This window comes from Megalops cyprinoides, chromosome 25 (assembly GCF_013368585.1).
Source record: "Megalops cyprinoides isolate fMegCyp1 chromosome 25, fMegCyp1.pri, whole genome shotgun sequence".
NCBI classification, from domain to species: Eukaryota; Metazoa; Chordata; class Actinopteri; order Elopiformes; family Megalopidae; genus Megalops; species Megalops cyprinoides.
In genome coordinates this window covers 10,681,163-10,703,478 of record NC_050607.1, presented here as the reverse complement: position 1 = coordinate 10,703,478, position 22,316 = coordinate 10,681,163, and the positions used below count along the sequence as shown (strand labels likewise).

Sequence of the window (22,316 nt, the reverse complement as noted above, 5' to 3'; positions counted from 1 at the left end):
CATTTTGTCTTGACTCTCAGGCTAAAGAATGGTGTGGAGGTCCCTACTGGAGTCCGCTCACGTTACCGCATCAAAAGTGAGGGGACCAAGCACTGGCTGGTCATTGATGATGCCACAAAAGACGACACAGGCACCTACTCTTTGATGGCCAGTGGTGGCACGTCTGAGGCCCATGTGCAGATTGACTGTAAGTGTCTCCCTTTTTTTTTTACATCTCTAAACACCCCCCCCCCCCCCCCCCCCCCGACATTGCCCTCTTCTGCTCAGACCAGCTACAGTTTGACCATCATGTCTTTCTGTCCTCCTCCTCCCCTTCAGTGAAGCCTCTGAAAATTTATCAGGACCTGGTAGACCAGACAGTCCTCCTGGGGCAGCCACTGAAGCTACACTGTGAGATTTCCCCTGGGAACGTTCCTGGCCGCTGGTACCGGAATGGTCAGCTGATACAACCCAATGAGCGCATTACCATCCACCACAGGGCCAGGTGAGTTCCCGCTGAGGCCCTGCTCACCTGGGGCCCACACCTTGTCCCCGGTATGGCTATGATTCACTCTCTGTGGAAGCCTGGTCTGCCTCTGCTGTCTTCCTCAACACACCCCTTCTCTTTTTGATGTTACAGGAACCACAGGCTAGAGATCGAAAGTGCAAGTCTCCACGATGCAGGGGATTACACCTTTGTGCCCGAGGGGTACTCCCAAAGCCTCTCTGCCAAAATCCACATCATAGGTACAACCTTGACCCCAGAGCACTGACGCAACTGGTCTGACTATGCAGCACTGACACAACAGCACCCATGAATTAGCTAAGCCCACAGACAGGATGAACTTGACAGAAGAACATTTCCTCTTCAGAAGGTGAGATTTCAGATTAATCTTGTTCATGTTCACCATGTTCGTTTGTGTTCCTGCAGACCCCCCAAAGGTGCACCTGGACAGCCTGAACTTCCCTGACAACACCGTGACCATCGTGGCAGGAAACAAACTGCGCCTGGAGATCCCCACCAGTGGGGAGCCGGCCCCCAGAGTGGTGTGGATGAAGGGGGAGAGGGTGAGTCTGGCTGCGGACAGGTAGAAGAAGAGATTATGAGGGATCTAGTGACTAATGTATAGTAGTAAACTTGGCTTCCCTTGTCTAGTTAGGTTGCACAAGTTAACTTGTGGTAGGGCTTGAATAGTGTTATGCTCACACTCACTGGTCTGGAAGTGTTGTTAGTCTGGTCTGACACTGTTGCTCATTTAGCTTGAATGGACACACTTCTGTTCTTTTGTGCTGGAAGCTGATCTGGATAAGAGCTTCTGCTACATGAATGTAATGTAATGGGTCATTTGGGAGGCATTAAAGAAAGAGCCAAGGAAGAGGAATACTGTCACTATTAGCTGGGGGGACAAGCATGTGTCCATGCACTTGAATAAAAGTGCGTTTGCGTCCTCCGAAGGTGATCCTGGACACTGGGAGCCGGGTTCGAGCAGAGACGTTTTCTGACCACACCAGCCTCACCATCGATGTTGCAGAGAGGGAGGACACTGGGAACTACAACATTGTACTGCAGAATGAGGCAGGAGAGGACAAGGCTACTGTCAAAGTCAAGGTTGTAGGTATGACACTATACTGAAGTCCGGGTAATCAGTATGGAATTTAGACTGTATTCAGATCAGGGTTATGAGTCCAAGTGTAAAACAATCAGAGTTGTGGGTATAAGCCTTAGACTGTACTGAGATCAGAGCTGTGGATTCAAGACTCAGACAGACTCTCCTCTCTCTCAGACATCCCTGACCCCCCTGAACCCCCCATCATTGGTGTGGTTGGAGGAGACTGGTGTACTATGACCTGGGATCCTCCCTACTACGATGGGGCCTCACCCATCTTAGGTAAACCATGTGTGTGTGAGGGGCAGGATGTTTGTGTGCATTACAGTATCTATATGTGTGGGTGGATGCACGTATGGGTGTGTATGTGTTACTTGAGTAACTTGTGTGAATATTACTGCTCTCTGAATGTGTGTATGTATATTTTAACTTTCTATACATCAACTTTCAATACATCTTTGTATTGTATGTGTGGGTAAGTGTGTGTGCATGTACATTAAAACCATGTGTATGTTATAACTTGTGTATATATATATATATATATATATATATATATATAATAACCACATGTGTGTCTCATAAGCGTGTGTGCACATGTGTTACAACTGCACACGTGTGTGTCATGACTGCATTGCAGGATACTTCATTGAAAGAAAGAAGAAGCAGAGCTCCAGGTGGATGAGGCTAAACTTTGACCTTTGCAAGGAGACCACCTTTGAGCCCAAAAAGATGATTGAGGGTGTCCCCTACGAGGTTCGAGTGTTCGCAGTGAATGCCATCGGCGTGTCCCGACCCAGCGAGCCCTCCAAATCCTTTGTGCCACTGGGTAACTACTACCCCCTGGATGTGTACCTATTAACCCTGGTTATATACCTACTGTAACTGAATATTACCACTTGTCACTGGATATAAGCTTCCTGCCCCAGGTGTATAACTACTGGCCCCTGTGTATATTCTGACTGTCCCTGAGTATATGCCAGCTTGCACCCGATGGCCCACTTTCCCTTGCCCATCCTGATCTTATCACTGCACCATCACTACCCTGAAGAATTCTGTTTTACTCCACTTGTGAAAGTGAAGCATGACCTTTGTCCTTTGCCCTGTGATGTCAGAGTTTCTGTGTGGTGGTGGTGGTGGGGGGATGGGGCTCTACAGCAGCTGCTGTCCAGGCCGTGGCACGCAGAGCATTTTGACTCTGGCTTTGTGCACTGTTGGGCATGCGGGTAGGGGGGGGGATTTGAAACATGTCTGTAAAATGGCTGCCCAATCGCCCGAGGATTAGGGGTTTAGGAGATCAGTCGCCCGTCGTGCACTAACAGCCACCCTCACCAGGGGCCTTAATAGATGTAAGCTGCATGCCAGACTGTGAGAATCAAAGTAAAGAGCCAGGCTTATTGACATCAAACGAGCATCTTAGTTCTCAGTTCACATGCAGTGAAGTGCCCATGACTACACCACAGCACAGCACACTAAAAACCTTTTATGCATTTTTAGGAGACTGGAAATCATCCTCATGTTAAACACCACATGAGAGTCGTATTCTTAAGTAGACTTACCATGGTGATTCTGCACAGAGACATCATTAGATTCTGATTGGTATGGGTGTTTCCGTGGTAACACTGTCCTTTGTTTGCCCTCAGCGGTGACCAGTGAGCCTACCATGCTGGTGGTGGATGATGTCACTGACAACACGGTGACGATTAAGTGGCGCCCCCCAGACACCATCGGTGCTGCAGGGCTGGATGGCTACATGGTGGAATACTGCATCGAAGGAAGTATGAGAGCTGACACTCCACCTCTGATTGGCCAGTCTCATGACTCAGGATACTTGCACTCAATAAGGCATTAGTGATCATCAACCTCTTGCCGTGTTTGTAGATTTCTTGTGAAGAAATACTGTCATACTCTCACAGTCTGCAGACTCCTCTACTTCTTGGCAGATTCAAACAGTTTAATAACATTTTACAAATCCATATCTGAGGTCCGGGAGGAAGTTATAGGATTATAGATTATAACCCTGGCTGCTAACATGGGTGCAAACCAGACAGGATTATGGGTCTCAGACACAAGAACAGGCCAAATAGGATTATGGGTAATAGCTATAAACATGAGAAACACGAAAATGACACTTTAACCCATAAGTATAGAATGGATAGGTTTATGTTTAATAGGACTGAGTGAGGGACAGATAGGCTTATGGGTGTTAGGCATAAATAGAGGACAGACAGGATTATGGGAAAACGGGATAAAAAGGGCACAGATAATTTTAAACGTAATAGGGTTAAATGCGGAACAGATAGGCTTATGGGTAATAACCCTTGGTGTGGTTTTGCCTGCAGCTGATGACTGGACTGCAGCCAACAAGGAGCTAATTGAGAAAACCAAGTACACCATCACAGGCTTGACTCCTGAGTCAAAGATCTTAGTGCGGGTGAAGGCCATCAATGCTGCGGGGGAGAGCCCATCCAGGGCTCTCCAGCACTCCATCCTGGTCAAAGAGGTCGTCGGTAAGCTATGTCAGAAGTACTTCCAGGTCAAAACTACTCAATGTCACTGAGTCGCATTCACGAAAGAACTGGTCCAGTTCAACTTTCTTGCACAAATGTATACCCAGTGCCTTCCTTATCTTTGTGTCCAAATCTGTGCAAGCCCTCATCATTGCTTCTTTTCCACAGAGCCTCCTAAGATCCGCCTGCCGAGGCACCTGAAGCAGACGTACACTCGCAAGGTCGGAGAGACCGTTAACCTTGTGGTGCCCTTCCAGGTAAAGCTAAAGCTTTACATTACTGATGAAGATCACAGATTAGCCTGGTCTGGCATCGTTGCTCATTCAACCTCAATGGATACACTTATCTTCTGTTGTGCTGGAAGTTGCTCTGGATAAGGATGTCTGCTAAATGAATATAATGTAAGGTAACGTAATGTAATGACAGGTGAAGAGACATATGTCACAACTAAGTGACCAACGTTTTCAGTGCCTGACACAAGGCACAAGAAGAGATGCACAGAAGATCACAGAGAGATCTGGAAAGAATCATAGAAAGATTCAGAGGCGCTCATGTTACCAGAGGGTTTCAGCTCTGATACTGCTTTAAAGGCCGTTTGCTCTTTGTGTCTGGCCTCCAGGGAAAACCCAGACCCAAGGTGAGCTGGCTGAAGGATGGGCAGACCATTGACCCCAGCCAGGTGAACATCCGTAACAGTGACTGTGACAGCATCATCTTCATCCGCAAGGCCGAGAGGAAGCACTCCGGCAAGTACGAGCTGACCGTGCAGGTGGAGAACTACGTGGACACCGCCATCTTGGACATACAGATTGTGGGTGAGTCGATACTGGACATAGAGATTGTGGGTGTCGGTCGACTGTACCGAAATTTGACCTAACTCATACTCATGTCTACTCATGGCCATTTTATTCCTAAGTACAGAAGTAGACATAGGAGTCATATGGCCCTGTTGTGTCTGATCTGGGGCTGATTTTTCAACCCCCCTGCAGACCTCCCTGGACCACCGAAGAGTGTAAAGATCGAAGAAGTGTGGGGTGAAAATGTAACGCTGGAATGGACCCCCCCGAAGGACAGTGGCAACGCTGCAATAACAGGCTACACCATCCAGAAGGCAGACAAGAAAACTATGGTTTGTGCTTGTTTGAATGTGTGTGCATAGCTGCCCATTCTCTCAGTATGATAATTCACTACAATACATTGGGATGTCTGTTTTCTACACTCTGCATCTGTTTCTCTGTAACAGCAGCGGTACACATCTCTCTCTTCCTCTGTAATAGGAGTGGCACGTGTGTGTTTCTCTCTCTGTAACAGCAGCGGTACACATCTCTCTCTTCCCCTGTGATAAGAGTGGCACGTGTGTGTTTCTCTCTCTGTAACAGCAGCGGTACATCTCTCTCTACCTCTCTAATAAGAGTGGCACATGTGTGTTTCTCTCTCTGTAACAGGAGTGGCACACATGAATCTCTCTCTGTAGCAGGAGTGGTTCACATGTCTCCCTCACCTTCTCTGCAACTGGAATGGTTCATATGTATCGCTCTCTCTCTTTGTAACAGGAGTGGGACACATGTCTCTGTATCTCTCTCTCTCTCTGTAACAGGAGTGGTTCACTGTTATAGAACACTACCACCGCACCTGCATCACCCTCAATGACCTGGTGGTGGGGAACGAGTATTATTTCCGCATCTACTCAGAGAACATGTGCGGTCTGAGCGAGACCGCCACACCCACCAAAGATAGTGCGCTCATCGCCAAAGACGGTATGTTCCACTTTGCTCAGGGGTGTTGGGGCTGGGGACAGGGTCTGAGGGCTCAGAAATTCTACTGCAGCATAAATAAACCAAATAAGAGAAAGGCTATGAGAGACAGTCAAGTGCCAGGGATATAGAGGAATATCAAATAAAGAAATCTTGTTCTAAATAAATGATCTCTCCCCTCACCCCCCACATCCTGAGATAGAAACGTTTGTAAAGATTGGGAGGAGCAGGATGTGGTGTTTCGCGGGGTCACACAGGCTATGTAGAACCTGTTATCATATGTACAGGGGGTTAAGTGTATTCATTGCTTTATGGAGTAAGACTTTGACAATGTCGGGTGGAAATTATTCACTACTTAAGTTATCGACAGCACAAAAAGACAAAAAACAGAAAATGGAGAAAGATAACTACTAGTTCTTCCATTACATTATTGTCATTTCACAGTCTTATCCAGAGTGATTTACATATGTTACAGTTTATATACAGTTGGATATTTATTGAGGTAATTGTGGGTTAAGCCCTGCTCCTTACCATTATGCCACACTGCCACATTTAACTACAAAAAACGTAAGGGTAAAGAGCCTGCTTACACAATGAAGTAAATTAAGGATAAATTTGTATTCTAGTTTTTATAAACCAACAAATAACTTGGAGGAGTGCACCCTGTTTAGACAAATGTGGTGTTGTGCTTATACATCTCCCACCAAGCTAGGATATCTGGAAATGGATGGATGCATTTAAAAATTATCCTGAAACATTTCTCTGATTTGTCCTTGTGTCTCTCATTTCTCTCCTCCCTCTATCTTGGCCCCTCCCTTTCGTTCTTTCGGCCCCTCCCTCTCTCTCTCACTCATGCCTCAGGCATGAATCTGAAGGTCCCGGAGTACACAGAGTACGACTTCGCAGAGGCGCCTCACTTCACCCAGCCCCTCATCAACATTCTGGCCATCGCTGGCTACAACGCCACACTCAACTGCAGCGTCCGCGCCAACCCCAAGGTACGCCCCTCCCCCCACACCCACAGGACACCTTCCTACATCACGTTTGACAGGCTAAACAATGATAGCGGCCATAAATGGAATTTTTATTCTCTATATGAAAAGCTCCTAAACACAGAACTACTTTCTTCTTTCTGTAAGCTTAAAGCCTGGTATAAACAAGCCTAACTTTACATTATATTATTGGCATTTAGCAGACGCTCTTATCTAGAGTGTCTTACACAGGTTACAGTTTTTTACGTTACCCATTTATACATTTATACATTACCCATTAATACATTTATGCTGGATATTTACTGAGGCAATTCTGGGTTAAGTACCTGGCCCAAGGGTACAACAGCAGGGAATCTAATCGGCAACCTTTTGGTTACGAGTCCTGCTCCTTACCACTGTGCCACATCACTGCCCTGTCCCTTGTGAGGCAGAAACTCACTGTGTTTTGCTTGTTGGTTTGTCCCTGGTTTCAGCCCAAGGTGATGTGGATGAAGAACAAGATGACTATCATCAATGACCCGCGCTACCGCATGTTCTGCAGCCAAGGGGTGTGCACCCTGGAGATCCGCAAGCCCAGCCCCTTCGACGGGGGCACCTACACCTGCAAGGCCATCAATGACCTGGGGGAGGCGCAGGTGGACTGTAAGCTCGAGGTCAAAGGTCAGTGTCGGGGTCAACTGAGTCAGCGTGGCCAGTGACCTGGTGGTCCTGAATCACAGTGTTCTCAGCTCCATTTTTTTTTTTTATTTGTTACATTTTTTGTTATTCAGATGCTCTTATCCAGAGCAACTTGAAAAGCTTACAATGACACATGTTATTCATTTATATAGCTGGATAGTTTACTGAAGCAATTCATGTTAAGCACCTGGCCCAAGGGTATAACAGCAGTGCTCCACTGAGGAATTGAACTGGCAACATTTGAGTTACCAGCCAAGCTCCTGACCACAACACCGCACTGCCACAGGTCTTGCTTTGGTACTCTCTCTGAGATTTGTATACTGCACACTGACATGCTGCCTATGAGATTAAGTAATAAGGACACACTGGGATACTCCTGGCTCCTCCTCATGATCCTCTGCCCTGGGCCCAGCTGGCTTTACACTGCATTCCTTCAGGGCCACCTGAGAAAATCTTGGCCTGCTTTGACCTCAACAGCACCTTTTGGTGAGCTAACTCTGATCAGCAGGTTTAGTTCACCAGGAGGGGCTGTTAAGCGAAAATTATTATTACATGCTACAATGAGATTAGCTTTCTAAATATTTCTCTATATACAATTTGTAGGTATAGTATTACAAAGTCATAAAGCTGAAATCTGAGAATTACCTGAAATTATTGAATATTTCTCCAGCAAATTGTGTGCATTTAAGTATCTGCGTGTGTCGTAATAATAAAAAAACACAACAGTCTATGTGCTTCATAAGGCACAGTGTTATCCATTGTTGTTTAATACTGTGGCAAACACTATTTCCAATGATATGAGTTATTTAAAACCATACCCTCTTGACACCACAGAGGTCAGCAAGTTAGCCTGCTTTGTGCAAAACACAGTGGATGCACAACCAGAACTCTTTTCATAAAGCAGCTGAGTTACTGTTTGTATGAACCACATTATAACAAGACAATTGTCAAAGACGATGAGAATACAGAAATAAAAACTGGTACTGTTGTATATATTTCAGCTGAAATACTTATTCTTGATTGGGTTATTTGGAAGGCAAGAAGTGCTGGCAATTTCCTCCATCAGCTGCAAGAGCAGACAGACGTGGCGGTGACAGGGGTCTCCTCCTGTCCACAGACTGAGCACTGCAGCTGCTGTTTATTTTATTCTCTTTAATGTTTTTCTTTTTTATGAATATCTATTTGTTTTTTTTTAACTGTCTCCTCTTATGTTCGCTTTTCTTTCTCTGTCTGTGATGACAGACATCTTGCAACTACCTATTTAATGTGCAATTGGTTTAGGTGTCTTTGTTGCTGTGTGTACTATGTTTTTATGGAAATCTTATGAAGTGGCCTGTCCTTTTGTTAGACGAGACTTTCTCCATCTTTTTAACATTTTGACCATTTTGTCAGCACTGACCATTAACCATTCATACAAACTCATCCATACAGACAAAGTGATTCATAAATACTCCCTCTAAGTCCTTCATAGTCACATGACTGCTGTTTGCGCTAACCACCACATTCCTCCTCATACCATACCCAACCACAGTCTCTTCAACACACTACCACAATGCATCACTGCTCCTTAAGCAGACCCCCACTCCCACAATGCACTGCTGTTCTTTCAACACTGTCAGTCCCACAGCACACCACTGCTCCGTAAACAGACCCCCACTCCCACAATGCACTGCTGTTCTTTCAACACTGTCAGTCCCACAGTGCACCACTGCTCCTTAAACAGACCCCCCACTCCCACAATGCACTGCTGTTCTTTCAACGCATTTTTACTCCCACAGTGCACCACTGCTCCCTAAACAGACCACTCAGTCTCACACTCACACTCCCACAACCCATACAAAAAACAGTATGTATTGAGAATATATTTGAGAGAATATATTTTTCAGCTCCATCAATATATTTAAAATATGAAAATTATTGCCATTTTGGTATATTGCAATATATTTCTAATTTGCTTTCTTATATTTTAATTTTACTTGCAATATATTCTTGGGCTGAGCAACATATTTCTCAATATATCAAAATTACAATATATTTCATTTCTGTATGGGATAGCACCAGTGCTCCTTAAACACACCATCCCTCCCATAATCCATCACTATTTTTTAAACACACTCCCACAATGCACCATTGCTTTCAGCACACCCCACCTCCTACAATTCACCGCATTCCCTTAGATGCATTAATACATTGTACACGTATAAAATTTGAAATCAGTATCCTTACAAGGACATTAATCACATTGAACATGTGTAGATCTGTTCAGTATGATATGTATCCGGGAACATGTGGAACAAACTCCTTCATGTCAGGTATGATCATCACTACTTAAGTGAGGTCCCTCAGAATACTTATTCCGCCCTGAAAATGGATTTAACATTCATTGTGGTTCCCCTTAAACAGGTGTGACTGGTTCCTGTAAAATGTGTTAACCCCTCTTCTCTTCTCTCCCCCCAGTCCCCCAGGAATTGTGAGTGTATGTTATCATCCAAGGTAAGCTTTCATATGGTTATGGCATATGAAGCTTATGACATTCATTCTGCTCTTATCACATGACATCCACTGTTGCCATGGAGGAAAACGGCCCCGCAGTGTCAGATGGACAGGTGGGGGTTTATAAAGGGGAATAGGGAAATCAAATCAGCGAAGACTTGGGGTTGACAATTCACAGCAGCTGTGGGCAGATTCAGTTCTGAGGGGCCATAGCCTCTGCTGAGAGATGTTCTGTGTCACCACTTTGGGCTCTCGTACATCAAGCTGAATATTCTCAATGGCAGAAGGCCTGACCAGTCAATATAACAGTGGAACTACTAGTTTGTCCTGACGATGTGGGGGTCTGTCAAGATTCCACTTGTAGGCTTGATGTATAATACCCTAAGGTGGTTCAATGGAAATCATAATTTACACAACATGTCAGCTCACCAGGTGATGTAGGGGTGAATCAGTTGCTGATTGAAAGGTAACCCAACATCCTGCAGGACTTCGACCCTCCAAGACTGGGACTGCTCAGCACTGATCTAAAACAAGATAAATTATTACAGCTTCACTTGTGCCCATAGATCATGCCGTGTTGCATGTGAATGTTTGTGAGAATGGTTGTGCAGGCTATGGGCATGTGTTCTACCTGGTGTAAAAGGTGTGGCCATGCTGGGAGGTGGTGGCCAACTGCAACTGTAGCTAAATGTGCCAATAACCGCCTGTGTCTCTCTGCTGTCGGCATTCTCTGTCTTATATAAACATTATCACATCAAACGTGATAAACCCCCTATCCTAAGACCTGAATAAACAATCACAGATTTCACACTCTAGTATAACAGAAGCTGATACGCTATGGGCATCAGCTGGCCATGTCTATTCAGCTGCTTTGAAAGTGTTGGCAATAACACATTGTTTTACAGGTGCTGCTATCTTAAAGCAAATTTTATTAATTGCATTTTACAGACACAAACAAAACTGAAGAAAATATCCACAAACCAAATAGGCTCTCCATAAACTTTGCAAATCTGGCACTAAAGTCGTTCCAGATTTTTCTGTTAAATTAATAATTTAGGAATTAGATTATATTGACTGATTCATATCTCAGAAGTTGATTTTTTTAAATCTGTGTGGCTGTGAGGAACTCCCAAAATTTATGAATTTCAACAGCAAATCAAAGCTGTGTCACACAAACCCCACAGTTTACAGTACACATAGAACACATTGCCCTCACCTTGACCCAGGTGGCTGTCTATTTAATCCGTCTTCTGTTGGCCCTTTAAGAAAGATGAGAAACAAAAGTCTTACTCCCCAGCTTTGTCCAGACTGATCCTGTCCCTCTCCTCCCTCTGACTACAAACTGAACATGTTTCCTCTCTCTTTGACCTGACTATTACTCCTTTCTCACACCACAGACTTACTGAATCTCTTCTCTCTCTATGCGGCATCATATCCTCTTTCCTCTCTCTGACTGTAGACTGACAGCATATCTCTCCCTGACCGCAGGCTGACCAAGTATTTTCTACCTCTGACCATTAGCTTACCATGGCTTTATTCCCTCTGCCTACAGATTTACTGTGTGTCTCCTCTCCTCCCTAGGGGGCTTTACCTTTTCTGAGCTAATGAAGCGGGGAGTGCCTTTACATCTGATTGACAAATACATGAATGAGACCAAGAGCCCTGAGCCAGAGAGGAAGTGACTGCACTGACCACTGATACAGCTGGACTTTCCAGAAACACATCACCACTGCGTTTCCATCTCTCTCGTAGAACCGGTGGGGAAAGGGGGAGGGGCTTAGGCAAGGCATGGAGAAGACATGTTGTGTGCAGACATGGAGCTAGTTACCATAGTTACAATAGAAGAGTTTGTTCATCATTGGTTTTTGCATCCCCTGCACACATATGGTGGGAAATTAAGTGATTTCAGTTCTGACGCATGTTAGTGGACTTTGGCAAGTAGCTTTGTGTGTAGAGACAGACATGTTAGGGTGGAATAAGGTAGAAATCAGACTCATATTTTAAAGAATGTATCCATTAAATATTTATTCAAGCTTCTCAAGAGCGGATTTCAAGGCTAGGCTCTATCACAGGAATAACAATGGACACATTTTAGTGTATTCACTCCTTTAAAATGTAATTAATGAAAGATGTCATCAGTGACATTTTGCTGATTTTATTTTCATATTGCTGTTCTAAGAGATTTATATGCTTGGCACTGAAATCTGAATGCTTACAAACGGGAATGTGTTGCTTTTTTCTTTTTCTTATTTCTCATATTGTTTCCTATTGCATGACTCTTGTCTTGGCAGTTCTCCCTGTATACACCTATGTGTATACACATGTTCTTTTTGTGTGTACTCATTGCGTTTTTTGTGGTTTCTCTTTCAGTGAATTTTCTTTCAAGCGAGTCTCCCTTATGGGTTAAGACTTAATAATACAAGCAGGTCATCTTAGGCATTGAAGTGTGTGCTTATCTTCAGGGTCCCTGTGCAATTCATCATTTAATTAATAAAATATCATGTGTATCTTATAAAAGATCATGTGTCATTGTGGATTGTTGTTATCAGTGGAATTCACCAACAAAACACTTTTGTATCACCTGTAACAGTAAAACTTTGTGGCCAGATGTGGCTATCCGCACACAAGGAAGCTAAAGCTGATTAAAACTTTGGGACTGACGACGAGATTCTCTTCTGTGGCATGACAACAGACCAATAAACAATAGAGAACTTGGCAGCTCTCTAAAAGGAACTGCTATCAGAGAGTTTCACAGATAAGGACATCTCAGGGTCCACTCGCCTGGGGAAACATTAAACAGGAGAGGCATAACTACCTGAGCTGGCCTATCAAGGGAAAAAAAAATCCTTGATTGCACACTGAAAGTGATTTAGGGGTGTATCAATAACAGCAACACAAATACTTAGGTTGTTGGGAATGGTGACCCATCAGAATATTCCTCAGATTTTTACTTCTGCACACATCAAGGATCATCAGCCTGGTGCTTATCACAGCATCCTTTTGCTTACTGAATACGGCCCATATGATTGCACGTGGATGGGATATACATCTGAATCACTATGAATAACAGCGTCTGCTAAATGTAGATATTACCAGGCGTGTTTTTACCCGGTTTTTCTACTTGATGTCACTTTCAGTAACTGATTTTACCTAGATAATGAGAAAATAGAGAGAGCGACTTTGTGGAAAAATAACCTACATTCAGCTTTCTGCTTTACTGCAGATTGGACAAAGCTACTGTCTTTTATTTGAATCGAACTAGGTATAGCTTGCTTGTGTGTGGATACAAGCACCCAGTGTCAGATATTCCCATTTCAATTTCCCGGCTTCATTGTCTTCCGGGACCCTGCTTCCTGCCCAAGTTTAAACACAGCCCCGATTCAGAACCGAAAGAGCGTGGGAAAACTCTCGGGTTTTGCGCTGGAAGATGACTTCCTTCGCACGGCTACATGCATGACCCTTCACCGGGAGGACGCGTGGAGATCCCGAAGCGTGGCGGAGCCTTCGCTGACTTGCACTGCAGTCGCTAGCACGCTACACACCAGCAGCAGCAGCTAACAATGCCGCACAGCTTGTGGCCGGAGCCGCTGTCAGCGCAGCAGCTGAAGCGCCTGGAGGAGCACAAATATAGCGTCGCCGGTCGCTCCTTATTCGAACCGCCGTGTCAGATATATTGGAACTGGTTGGTACAGCAAATCCCGACCTGGGTCGCACCCAACACCCTTACCATTACTGGACTGGTTATTAATATTGTCACGACAGTCATCCTAGTCTGGTACTGTCCCTCGGCAACAGAGGAGGTAAGTCCAAGCGCGACCTTGATCGCCGACTAAACTTTCTTTGTAGAATGTTAGACAGGCTAGGATTGTCATTCTCGTTCTATTTTGAGCCGGACCGGACCATTTCATGTAGCTAGATCAGCTATCGCGGTAACTGTTAAGTTGCTCGTTACTGCTTATAATGGTTCGGGTAATATTTGTGTTTGGAGAACCTACAACATGTGTCTACTACTGTGGTTAGTGTGACTTTCAATCGTGTTTTTGAATGTGGTTTCGGTTAGTCTTACTAAGCGGGCTATTAAAACTACATGACATAAACTACATGCAGTACAACTGTTATATCTCAACTAGCTGTTTCTTTGAGGCCGGTATTTTCCTCAGTGTATGTTACTGCTAATGAACTTGTACTTCACTGTTAATGATTTAACTTGTTGCTCTGTGCTGTGTAATTAGAGGCAGGAGTGATTAACACACTGAGATGTAGTTTCCTAGAAATGCACTGCCAATCATGTAATCTCCCCGCAGCTCGAGGCCTGTTTTCCTGTCTTCAAAATTTATCACATATTACCAAAATAGCTAGCTAGCCACGAACACGAAAGCTGCGTCTTCTTTAATATGATTTATTAAGGACACTGAAGAATGTTGACTTAGCTAACTTGTCAGTGTTGTCCCAGCTAATCGTGTTGACCTTTTAGCCACATGTCATCTGTAGCTTCTGAGCCTAAATTTGTTGCGAAAGGTTTTCTCTGAAACCGAGACACTCAACACAAACTATGCATAGGAAGATAGATGGCCAGATAAGCTGTGTCACATGTTGCGCTACAATGGTCTAGGACAGCTACCTACTCCACCTGCCATTTGACACTCTGTGTGCGTGTTTTGCTAAAAAAAAAAAAAAAAAAAAAAAAAAAAACAGGTGAAAGGGGACCGACCGACACAAAGTCCACGGTTCCAAACCTGTTGCTTCAGATAGTACAGCGGGCGTTCACCGCGGCATCTCCCGTTTGCTTCAGCGGCAGTATCGACATCAAATCCTGTGACCTCTGACCACCGTGGTTAGCGGGCTGTGCTGATTGCAGACGCCAGCTCTGCTTTTCCTGAGACGTTATCAGCTTCAACCGTCATAAAGAGACATAGAGAGACATGGCCAGCTTCACATTATCCATAATATAGAGAAGGATGTGGGCAGCTCTGTGGCATCATGGGTACCTCACCAGGTCTTACAGATGGGTGAAATTTAAATGGTGGAGAAGGTGCCTTAGATAAGAGTTCATGCATTAATACCCACTGTAATATGGATGCCCCCTCCCACACACACACACACACACACACACACACACACACAGCCAGACTCCTGAGCGGAATCTGTGTGTTGAACATACACCTGTCAGATCCACCCAGCTGACCGCGTTCTCAAAGTCATATGCGCTCTGAGCTGGGATTACGGGTCCTATAAATGGGAGGTAGACCAATCAGCAAGGTCCTTGTAATGTATAGTTCTGAGTACACGCTTACACGTACCACTAATGCCACACTGTGTGCACACCCCAACAGGGCTGCTGGACAGTAATGTCCGAAAGGTGTGTCATTCTGCCGTTGTCATTTGTCTGGCTGTTCTCGCCACAGGGTACATTTGTATGACTGATGTACATGTCAGCATATTGTCAGCCTACATGAGCGTGTGTGAGCTTGAACATGTGTGTGAATGTGAGAGTGAGCGTGCTCGAGCTTGTGCGTAAGTGTACATCCGAGACCGCTTGAGATGGGTCTGTGTATATTTCCGAACGTGAGGTAGTTCTGTGTATATCTCTCAGGCTGTATTTTTTTTTTTTTTAGCAAATCAGCCAATTACAAATGACAAATAAAAGAAAGACTAGATTTAATCAGCACTGCCATCTTTGTCTTCTTCATGGCATTCGGTAGTGTAACCACAGTCCCACAGCTGCTGTAACCGCCTGCCATGTAGAAATGCCTCTGCTGCCGCAGGCCTGTCAGCTGTGGGTTATGAGCTAAGAAGCCCCTTGGCTGAGGCACACATCAGCAGTTTTAGAGCCATGTGCTCACCAAGGGATTAGAGTGAAACTGCAGGAATGAAGGCCCTGTTGCACAACAAAATAGCCTGTGTTTGCCTTCCTGTAAAAAAAAAAAATATGGTCAGTTTTGTGTGTGAGGTCAGCGTGACCATGATCAATGCTACGTTGGTCCAGTGCCTCTCTGTTTCTCCCTTTGGCTGTCGCTATTGCTCTCTCTGTCTTCAAAATATTTGTTTTCTAAAAGGGGACTAGTCTGCCAACTAAACTTCTTGATTCATCAAGCTAAGCTAGCACTTTGGGTGACTGGTAGAAATAAACTGTGGGAAATGGATCTGTAGACCTGGAAAAGGCCTTTAAGGCGCTAGCCTCTGTTAGCCTCAAAGAAGGACTTGCCCATTGTAAGCACTGGGGATCTGACCAGTTTCAGATATGATTCGGACCAGAAGTAGGCGTGTTTATGGTACATGGGACCAACACAGCACTAAGTAAACAGAACAGTTTTTAATTTAATCACAATGGAGTCTTGACTTTACTTACAGTTTTCTAATATTACAGACCAAGCAATTCAGGATATAAAAAATTTTGCCAATTTCTCCAACTTGCTGCCGAAAAGGTGACCAGTTTTTAGTTGCATGGCGACGCTGGATGGGTTGCCTAGCACCGTGAGATAGGTACAGGTATAAAAGATGAACTAACGGCACCTGGAGGCAATGAAAAACACTGTTTGTTTATTAGGCTGGGCTGTATGGGCAGTCTCAGAAATGGCCTCTCTCTCTATGTCTCAGGCTCCGGGGTGGATCTTTGCCCTCAGTGGCCTGGGCCTCTTCATCTACCAGTCTCTGGATGCCATTGATGGGAAACAGGCGCGGAGGACCAACAGCGGCTCAGCACTCGGCGAGCTCTTCGACCACGGCTGCGATGCTGTCTCCACAGGTGCCTCCCCCTTCACTGACAGGAAGTCAGAAACGTCCATCTGTCACTTCCTGCTGGGACTTTTGAATCCAAACCCGCAGCTCAAAGGGTCTTTCCTTTGAAAAATATGCTCCGATATATGGAAAAGGCCAGGGTGGCCCTGTGACATGCTGTCTCCCGTGTTCCCACCTGCAGTGTTCATCGCCGTGGGAACGTGCGCGTCCTGCGGAATGGGGCCGTACCCTAACTGGCTGTTCTTCTGCGGCTTCGTGGGCATGTTCATGTTCTTCCTCGTGCACTGGCAGGCCTATGTGTCTGGCATGGTACGCTTTGGGGCGTAAGTAATGCTGTCGCCAGTCCTCTCTCCAGAGCTGCTAACGCCATTTCCAGCAGCTGCTGTCTGAAAGACTGAGCTTCATTTCTGAGTCTGTATGTCTGTGACTACAGCCTTATCCGCGTATAGGTTGATAGGTGTTAAGGAGAGCCCTGTCAGGATTTCCTCTTTGAGCGCCTGTCTGTGGTCCTTTTCCACAGGGTTGACAGTGACCCCTCTTCAAAGGCATCTTGTAAACATAGGCAAAGCCTTGTTAAGTTCATGCCTTCCTTGGTCTTTAATGTGTTTTACTTGTCTCATCCGCAGTGATTAACAGGAATGTCTTGGTGGTTTTTTATGTTGTCATGGTGACATGTCTGCTCTCAATGCGTGAGATTAACTTTGGTTAGGCTACAGCTGTACCCATAGCCAATAAGATGAGGGGGAGTGGTCAGTAAGTTGAGGAGGGGAGTGAGACGGGGGAGTGGCTCACAGACATTTCAGAGCAGTAGGAAGAGTAGGGTATCTGTAATCCAAATCACTGCCTGTGTTTTCTAATGTACATTTTTTCCATGTGATGACTGTTCTATAATTAGCAGTTGAAATAAGAAGTAATGAAAGTTGCTTGGGCTACTACCATTTCACCACTGTTCTTTGGGCCTTTCTCTTGTTGACTGGACCTGCTCTCCTGGCTGGGTTCTGACGTGAAGCTTGGTTCTGTTCTTCTAGGGTGGATGTGACAGAGGTCCAAATCGCCATCATTATCATTTACTTCATGACTGCTGTTGGAGGTGTGGGCATGTGGGAGACCAGGGTATGACCCCAACACATGCACACACACACACACACACACACACACACACACACACACACACACATACAGCACACAACACATGCACACTTACACCCATACCACATACATATGCAAACACACTGATACACGCCTAAAGCTTTGTTTAGCTTTTTAAAGCAAGTTGCATAGTGGTAGAAATCTACCTCCCTTTTATTAATGTAAATTTAAAAAGTATCATTTTCCATGTCAATAACTGTCATTCAGTCAGTCTCATTTAAATGTTAGCTGAGTTTTAATGCAGTATCAGCTTAATGTCAGCACTAAAGTAACACTCACCCAGTGCTCTTCTGCTGCTCTTTAAACAGCACTTTTGTTTCATTTTTTGCTCTGTGCTGCCTATGGAAGCTTGACTTAACTGCATATGGCAAGACAAGAAGGTAATTATGGGTAACTATTGTCATGGCAACAGATGAACAACACCCATGAGCATGACAAAACTTACATAGGGGGGCCTTCATCCCTCCTGCTGGCAATCTCCCCATTGGCTTTTTTTCCCATCATGCTCATCATGCCAACGGTACCGTTGGAGATAGGAGTATTGTCATTGTTTTTACATCTGTATAACATCATTGTAACATTGGCTTTGCGTTTCTCTACAGCTGCCTGTACTGGGAGTGAAGCTGCACACCTTCCCTATACTGGGGATTATCGGCGGCTTCCTGTTGTCTTGTTTCAACTACTTCCAGGTCATCCTTAAAGGGGGTGTGGGCAAGAACGGCTCCACTGTGGCTGTGAGTGCAGTAAGCTTCCTCATCACAGAGCAAGGGGTCCAGGAAGTGATTCACTTACCATGTGGGAGTGCTGAGCTTTTGTATGAAACAATCTTAAAAAAGTATTTTAGCGAAACTGCTTCCTAATTAATGATAATAGTGCATTACAATGTTTTTTTCTTGCAGGACACTAGCGTGCTGTCCCCAGGGGTGCACATTGGCCTGGTCCTCACTCTGGCCTTCATCATCTTTAAGAAGTCCTCCAGCCAGCTGTTTGAGCTACACCCCTGTCTCTACATCCTCACCTTCGGCTTTGTCTTCGCCAAGATCGCCATCAAACTGATCGTGAGCGCTCCCTTTCTGCCACTGTCTCTCACTCTCTCCCTTTGTCTTGGTCTTTCTCTCCTTCACTTATTGATGCATTACTGAGATAATAAACATTATTCTGTACACCTCCAAGTCAGTTTCATGTGAATTCAAATCAAACTATGCATTGTAGCTTTACAATAAATGTTTAACTGTTACAAAAATATGGTTATATTTTTCACTGACCCTACTATATGCGCCTCTCACGGTCTGTCTACATCAAAGGGCTCTACCAGACTACCTCTCCTTCAGAGGGGTTTGGTAATGGCATTTTAGCATCAGAGGTTGAGGCTGCATCATTACTTTGTATACTTGCCAGTCAGTTACATGTGAACAAAAATGAAATTGTGAATTGTAGATTTACAAAATATAGTTCTGTTAAATGGTTAAATAAACCACCTCAGTCTAGATTAAGTGGTATAGAAAAGGTTCTGGCAGGACAGAAAGGGCCAGTACCCTCTCCTAAACCTGCCGCTCATGATGATACTCGTGATGTTCTGTCCAGGTGGCTCACATGACCAAGAGCGAGCTCCATCTCCAGGACACAGCCTTCATCGGGCCTGGCCTCCTCTTCCTCAACCAGTACTTCAATAGCTTCATAGATGAGCACTTTGTTCTTTGGATTGCACTGGTGAGTCCTTGTGAACCATCACCTGCAGATTATCACTGAGATCCCATAATCAATCCTCTTCTACAGATTATCACTGAAGTCCCACAGTTCTCTTCACCTGCAGATTATCACTGAAACCCCACAATCCTCTTCATTTTCACAGTATAGCCGAGGTCCCATCATCCTCTTCTCCTGTCGATTATCACTGAAGTACCGCAATCCTCTTCACCAGCAGATTATCACAGATGTTTTGTAATCCTTTCCCTTTTCCCCTCTGTTTATTCTCATTCCTCTTGGCCCTGCCCAGATCCTCTCCCTGGTGGACCTGACTCGCTACTGCACGGGTGTGTGTCTGCAGATCGCCGCCCACTTAAAGATTCAGGTGTTCAGCATCACTCCGCAGGTCCACTCCCACCGCGACTGATTGCCCGCAGAGTTGGAGGAGACTGGGGCAGGGTCCGGTGAAGGTACTACCCAGCTACTGGCTGGAGCTCTGGAGGACACCTCATACCAGAGCCTTACCAGCCTTGACACTGTAAACGCCTACAATTAGATCAGACCATTCACCACAACTGAGCCAAACTAGTAGAGAGCACACATTGTGGGGTTTATTACTGGATTTATTACTTGACAGAAACTGCAGATGAGGGACTGGATATAATGATGGAAGTGCTTTGTGTTTTGGAGGTTTTATCCTTTTAATGCTTACAAGTTATATGCATTGTAGTTGGGCCAAGCTCAGTCTGTAACCGGTTCTGAATGAACGAGTGAATCATACAAATTATGAACTATAAGCACCATCTACAACAGTCAAAACAGCATCACTGGTGGCGTCTTGTTTCGTAAGCCCCAGTAGGTCTGAGCCGGGGTTTCCCAGTCCATGTTCAAAGACACATATATTCCTCTGAAAAAGTGCATAACTAAGTCTGTGTTTTTGTGAGTATATTAATGATATCCAATCACCAGCTCACTAAAAAGGAGAAAAATAACTAAAATAACAAACTGAATCAAAATTGAAGAGTTACTCTTACATGGTGTCAAATATTTGTCCAAGCTGTGCCCTTTAACTTAGAATTTTTTCTTAAAATATTTTATGTTGATTTCCATTGCATAAAAATGAGTGTGAATTTGTAGAGATTGAGAGATGGACTCATCTTCTGGTGTTTCACGTGGGCTAGTATCATTCAGATAAGAAACACCCACTGTCACCTCTTTGTTTTTTGAACTTTGGACTCACAATACTAAGACTGCCTTTAGTAAAGTATGTCTTTTATTTAAAAAAATGGAAATCAACATGTTCATATACTATCTGATCACAGTCAGAAAGATAACATCGCCGGATATTTGCCTGGAAATTCCACAGCAGTTCCCACTGTCCAGTGATCATATTTATTTATGGAATTATTTATGAATTTATCCCAGCTCTTAATTTACAGGTTTAAAAAAATTAGCCAGGCCATGATTAAAAGGAAATACAAACATAAAATAAAACCCTCAACCTCAGATTATTTTTACAATGAAAGTCCTAATGTGCAATGTTTTGTTCTAAATGTAGAATGGCAGGATCTAAATGGAATGGTATGTTCTGTATAATTTGTCACGGGCAACAGGTGCAAAGGGGACCATATCTCAGTGTTAACCAGAGACCAGTTATTGTTTCAGACTACTGACATCCCAAACCAGCTCTCCCAGGTCCAAGTATGTGAATGACCAAAGCTCCACCCCTTTTCCCACTGTTAAGCCACGTGCTTGCAAGCAGGCAGACGGGTCCAGTCTCATTTGAGAGTCCTTACCACTGGTTGATGATGCATTAACACAGAGACTCCCCCTGCTTTGACGAGCCTCCTCTCAGAGGTCTATAAAACAGGTCTGTGATTGGACAGAAGTTAGGTGACAGCCTTAATGTCTTCAACTTTAATGTGCTTTTATTTTATCCATGAATGTGGGTGTGTGAAGCAACCGGAGAGCAAAGCGTGCCACCACCTTCTCTTTTGAGTGCCATTCCAAGACATTACAAATAATGTACATTTCTAACTCTCAGGATGTGGTTTTTCACTGCAAGGAAGCTTCAGTCCATATAAACACGTTATGTACAAAGTATATGTGAGTACAGCAGTACTTGATTCTCAAAGCTTTGTGATAATTGGTGTGCAGCTGTGAACAGTTCTTCATGATCGTGTGAAAGGCCTCAGGCTTTTAGAGGACCACTATGTGATTAGTGCCTAAAAGAGGAACAGCTCGAACCTGCTTCCTGAGGATCTGTTGTCTTCAGACCATAGCAGGGTGGGAAAAGGGACTTTGTGTATTATAAGGAATGTGGGCTGGCAGGGGGGTTGTTTATGACTTGTCAAATCAAGGGCTAGACTTTGGTGTTTTGATTTTTCTCAATAATAGTAATTTTATTTGATGATCAATGCTCTGTTGTTCTTTGAATAAACTGAAATGAATATGAAAGCAAAGCTGTCTTCACAGAAGTGCTTTCAGTGACCGCACAAATGTCTGAGGTGATTACTGAATCTCATCCTCCTCAAATGAAAAGCGCTCCTTTAGAAAACCAGTGCCATTTTTATAGCTTTGTAGAAATACTGCTAACACTCAATAGCTCTCTAAACTATGTACATCACTGTGAATAAGAGTGACTTCAACAAATATCTGATGTAATGTAATCCGTCACTTTGGGTGGGTGGATAAATATGTACTCTCTCTGAAGTGAGAGTTTGGCTATAAGTT

General features: G+C 44.4%; 2 protein-coding genes across 8 annotated transcripts in view; both read left to right on the top strand.

Annotated features, from left to right (window-relative positions):
- Positions 1–12,527, top strand: part of mybpc1 (myosin binding protein C1) — a 35,595-nt gene extending 23,068 nt beyond the window's left edge. For 5 of the 6 annotated variants that reach the window (XM_036520237.1, XM_036520236.1, XM_036520235.1 and 2 more), the window contains 15 exons: positions 21–187; positions 319–484; positions 620–726; positions 911–1,047; positions 1,436–1,595; positions 1,764–1,868; positions 2,224–2,412; positions 3,227–3,361; positions 3,926–4,093; positions 4,262–4,350; positions 4,713–4,908; positions 5,083–5,222; positions 5,691–5,850; positions 6,709–6,845; positions 7,313–7,537. In XM_036520237.1, coding sequence (XP_036376130.1) covers positions 21–187; positions 319–484; positions 620–726; positions 911–1,047; positions 1,436–1,595; positions 1,764–1,868; positions 2,224–2,412; positions 3,227–3,361; positions 3,926–4,093; positions 4,262–4,350; positions 4,713–4,908; positions 5,083–5,222; positions 5,691–5,850; positions 6,709–6,845; positions 7,313–7,537 — 2,281 coding nt within the window. Of the gene's footprint in view, positions 1–20; positions 188–318; positions 485–619; positions 727–910; positions 1,048–1,435; positions 1,596–1,763; positions 1,869–2,223; positions 2,413–3,226; positions 3,362–3,925; positions 4,094–4,261; positions 4,351–4,712; positions 4,909–5,082; positions 5,223–5,690; positions 5,851–6,708; positions 6,846–7,312; positions 7,538–9,974; positions 10,011–11,591 lie in introns of those variants that run through there. The other variant, XM_036520234.1, reaches the window with a different exon arrangement.
- An 824-nt stretch (positions 12,528–13,351) lies between these two features.
- chpt1 (choline phosphotransferase 1) lies at positions 13,352–22,073 on the top strand. Of its 2 annotated transcripts, none has more exons than XM_036520487.1 (8): positions 13,352–13,810; positions 16,608–16,755; positions 16,930–17,071; positions 17,777–17,861; positions 18,500–18,631; positions 18,797–18,955; positions 19,482–19,607; positions 19,894–22,073. In XM_036520487.1, the coding sequence occupies exons 1-8, from the start codon at positions 13,571–13,573 to the stop codon at positions 20,008–20,010; spliced, it is 1,149 nt and encodes a 382-aa protein (XP_036376380.1). In that variant the 5' UTR covers positions 13,352–13,570; the 3' UTR covers positions 20,011–22,073. The 2 variants fall into 2 exon arrangements, with proteins under 2 accessions (XP_036376380.1, XP_036376379.1); XM_036520486.1 differs by having other exon boundaries at positions 18,500–18,640.
- Positions 22,074–22,316: the final 243 nt, after the last annotated feature.

Bases quoted from the DNA above. Each gene is read 5' to 3' on its own strand.
- chpt1 (XM_036520486.1), top strand. From the start codon at position 13,571: ATGCCGCACAGCTTGTGGCCGGAGCCGCTGTCAGCGCAGCAGCTGAAG. The intron at 17,072-17,776 runs GTAAGTAATGCT...CTGTTCTTCTAG, and splicing joins GGCATGGTACGCTTTGGGGC to GGTGGATGTGACAGAGGTCC. The intron at 17,862-18,499 runs GTATGACCCCAA...GTTTCTCTACAG, and splicing joins TGGGCATGTGGGAGACCAGG to CTGCCTGTACTGGGAGTGAA.